This window comes from Caloenas nicobarica, chromosome 3 (assembly GCF_036013445.1).
Source record: "Caloenas nicobarica isolate bCalNic1 chromosome 3, bCalNic1.hap1, whole genome shotgun sequence".
Classification (NCBI taxonomy): Eukaryota; Metazoa; Chordata; class Aves; order Columbiformes; family Columbidae; genus Caloenas; species Caloenas nicobarica.
This window is the reverse complement of record NC_088247.1, coordinates 18,567,739-18,571,565: the sequence shown is the minus strand read 5'-3', so window position 1 is coordinate 18,571,565 and position 3,827 is coordinate 18,567,739. Positions and strand designations below refer to the sequence as shown.

The following is a 3,827-nucleotide window of genomic DNA, read 5'->3' as shown; positions in this document are numbered from 1 at the left end:
GTTGAGAACCTGCCGGGCAAATTTTCCATTTTACCTCCAGTCTCCCAAAGGATAAGCATTATTGTGGGGCTAGATTGTACCATCAGGTGCAATCATAAGGAGAAGGAGGTGGCAGAAAGTTTTAAAGGAAAAATCCCTTCTGGGAGCACCCATGGAGAGGCAAAGTGTTATTTTTCAAAATACATCTTTGCAATGAAGTAACTGAACCTTCTTAAGCTACACCCTTTCCTTTTGCTCTACTCTGTTCACCCAGCTGGGGTCAGGCAGGGGAAGCGACATGACACTATGTAACTGCCTCTTGTCTACTCCTTCCAACTCCTCATGACTCCTGGGGAAGTGCAGCTGAGACCTGGTAGCCCTAATGTATCAATAAAGCTAAAAGAGGTTAGTGACTTGGGGGTTTTTTTGTTGCTCTAACAGCGCTAGTCACTCTGCAGCCCTATGATATCACAGTCACATCATCCAAACACACTAATTTTGCTGTGGTCTGAGGAAAATGAACCACTGTGCTAATTAGAGGATGATGTATCAGGGGATCTGCAGCCCGATTAGCACCAGTTCATAGGATGCACTCTGACAGAGAAGAGGCTGTGCCAGGGCTCACTGCTCTCACTGCCACATCTGCATGCAGCCAGCAACCACCACAAAACTTATTAAACTTTTAACTTTTGATTAAACTCTTGTCCTGCTAATAACTGTAAATGGTAGCTAGAAAAACACAAAGGGACCCACAGAACAGTATGTGAATTAATTTTCAGCACACATTTTGCAATGCAAAATGACCACAGATGAGTACACCGTCAGCTTTGGATTTCATAGGTTCTGCGATGAAAACAGACATGGTATTATCCGGAATGGCTGGATCCACTACAGGCGTTCCACCATAATCACAACGTTGTCGAATAACTGGATGTTTTCCGGAAAACAAACAAAAAATCGGGACTACTAGATGCTTTCTGTAAGCTATCACCCCTTACTAAACTACATTTATCCTCTGCCTACACCGCGCGGGAAATGCCGCCAGGTGGGTGCAATAACCTCCCCCTATTCGGCTCACCTCCTGCGGGGAGCCTCGGTCTTCTGCAGCGGGCAGCGCTCCCCCCCGCCTCGCCCCCACCGGGCACCGGCCCCGAGGAGCAGCGGGCACCGGCCCCGCAGGCTGGGGCCGCCGAGGCACCGTCCGCAGCCGCAGGCAGCCGCAGCCCCCCGCCCCAGCAGCGTGCCAGGCCCAGTGCTGCGGCCTCGTCCGCTGCCGACAAGCCACCGAAGCCGAGGTGCAGTCCTCGAGGGCAGGGAACCGAGGCGCCCCGCGCGTTCCTCCAGGGGTTCACGGCCCCAGCCCCGCCGCGGAGCGACGAGACGCCCGTGGGCGGACCCGCGCCACCGATCGCCGCGGCCGCGCTGCGGAAGACACTCTCCCCCAGCGAGGGCTGCCCCACACACCCGCCGGCAATGAGCCGGTGGAGGCGGCGGAGCCCGGTCCGGCGGGAAGACGGCGAGGATGGCACCGGCCGCCCGGCCCCGCGCCCGCCTGAGCGGCCGCCGCGGAGCGCCAGCGCCCCCTGCCGCCCACCGCCCTGAGCCGCGCGGGGCTCCGCGGCCTCCTGAGAGGCGCGGGCGGCGGGGGAACCACCGCCGCCAGCTCCCTCCCCGCCTTGCAACGCCTCGTACCGCTCCGCGCCCGGCAGCAGCCAGCGGGCGCAGCCCCCCGTGGCGCCGCCGCATCCCGGGCGGAGGGACGATCCGGTGAGAGCCAGCGGCGCCCTCCCCCCGGCCGCCTGCCGCGAGGGGGTGTGTCAGCGCGGGGCGGCGGGAGGGGGCAGCTGATAAAAGAGGTGGGCGTGGCGGTGGGCGCGGCCGAGCGCCGCCATTGGCCGGCGGGGGGAGTGATGTCACCCATATGAGGCGCTGATAACTAGTTGGGCGAGGAGCCGGGAGTTTTGCAGAAGGGGGAGCGCGCGCGGCGGGGCAGGGCGGGCGGCGGCGCGAGGCCGGGGCACGGGCAGAGCGCGAGCGCACCAGCCCAGCCGCGCCCCAGCCCGGCCCGGCCGCAGCAGCCGCCGGGGCCGCGGGCAGCGCCCAAGCGCCCGCCGGTCGCCCCGCGGGCTCCGCCTCGCAGCGCGGCGGAGAGCTCGGCTCGCAGCAGGGACAAGGTGCGGCGGTGGGAGGGGGCGGCGGAGCGGCGGCATTGTTGGCTCGGAGGGGAGCGGCGCGGCGGGAAGAGCGGCGCTTCGGCGAGAGCCCACCATGGTGCAGCAAGCGGAAAGTGCGGAGGCGGAGAGCAACCTGCCCCGGGAAGCGATGGACACAGAAGAGGGCGAGTTCATGGCTTGCAGCCCGGTGGCTTTGGATGAGAGCGATCCGGACTGGTGCAAAACGGCGTCGGGGCACATAAAGAGACCGATGAACGCGTTCATGGTGTGGTCTAAGATCGAGAGGAGAAAAATCATGGAGCAGTCGCCGGACATGCACAACGCGGAGATCTCCAAGCGCCTGGGCAAGCGGTGGAAAATGCTGAAGGACAGCGAGAAGATCCCTTTCATCCGGGAGGCGGAGAGGCTGCGGCTCAAGCACATGGCCGATTACCCCGACTACAAATACCGGCCCAGGAAAAAGCCCAAAATGGACCCATCGGCCAAGCCCAATGCCAGCCAAAGTCCGGAGAAAAACGCACCCACCAGCAGCGGCGGCAGCAGCAAAAGCTCCAAGAGCTCCAGCAAGAAGTGTAGCAAGCTGAAAGCCTCCTCCGCCTCCTCGCCCCCTAAGCCGGGAGCAAAAGCCGCCCACCACGGGGACTACGCGGGAGACGAATACGTCTTCGGCACCCTGAAAGTCAGCAGCAAGACGGTCAAGTGCGTCTTCATGGACGAGGAGGAGGATGAGGAGGAGGACGAGGACGAGCTGCAGCTGCGGATCAAGCAGGAGGCGGAGGAGGAGGAGGAGGACGAGGAGCCGGGGCCGCAGCAGCTGCGGCGGTACAACGTGGCCAAAGTGCCGGCGAGTCCCACCTTGAGCTCCTCGGCGGAGTCCACCGAGGGGACGAGCCTCTACGAGGAGGTGCGGGGCGGTGCCGCGGCGGCGGGCGGCGGCAGCAGACTCTACTACAGCTTCAAGAACATCACCAAGCAGGGCCCGCCGCCGCCGCAGCAGCCGCCCGGCCTCTCCCCGGCCTCCTCCCGCTCCATCTCCACCTCGTCGGCCGGCAGCGAGGAGGCGGACGACCTGCTCTTCGACCTCAGCCTCAACTTCTCCCAGCACGGCCACGCCGCCGCCGAGCTGGGGGCGGGGGCCGCCGCCGGCAACCTCTCCCTCTCGCTGGTGGACAAGGACCTGGACTCCTTCAGCGAGGGCAGCCTCGGCTCCCACTTCGAGTTCCCCGACTACTGCACCCCGGAGCTGAGCGAGATGATCGCGGGCGACTGGCTGGAGGCGAACTTCTCCGACCTGGTGTTCACGTACTGAGCGGGGGCGGCGGCCAGGGAGGGCGGAGAGGCAGCGGCGGAGCTGGAGCCACGCGACGCCGGTGATGATGATGATGCTGATGATGATGAAAAAAAAAAAAAAAAGTCTTGTTTTCTTTAAAAAAAAAAAAATCTCGAAGTTAGTTCCGAGCCCGGGAGTTGTGATTTTTTTTTTTTTTTTTTTTAATTTTTGTGTTTTTTTAGTTTTTATTGCATTGGTTATCACAACAACAACAGCAAAGCAAATGGGACTGGGGGAAAAATGATACAGAAGGCGCTGTTTGAAGCTTGTCAGTCTCTGATTGAAGTCTGGAAGATGGTCTGCAAAGAAGTCTTTGGCAGCACAACTGTTACTCAAGGGGGTTT

The 3,827-nt window shown here is 61.6% G+C and overlaps 1 protein-coding gene across 1 annotated transcript; it reads left to right on the top strand.

The window, feature by feature from the left end:
- The first annotated feature begins 2,247 nt into the window (after window positions 1-2,247).
- On the top strand, window positions 2,248-3,560 carry SOX11 (SRY-box transcription factor 11). Its single transcript, XM_065632461.1, has one exon. The coding sequence runs from the start codon at window positions 2,248-2,250 to the stop codon at window positions 3,460-3,462; it is 1,215 nt and encodes a 404-aa protein (XP_065488533.1). The 3' UTR covers window positions 3,463-3,560.
- The last annotated feature ends 267 nt before the right edge of the window (window positions 3,561-3,827 follow it).

What these genes read in the sequence shown, in the direction of transcription:
- SOX11 (XM_065632461.1), top strand. Translation starts at nt 2,248, where the DNA reads ATGGTGCAGCAAGCGGAAAGTGCGGAGGCGGAGAGCAACCTGCCCCGG.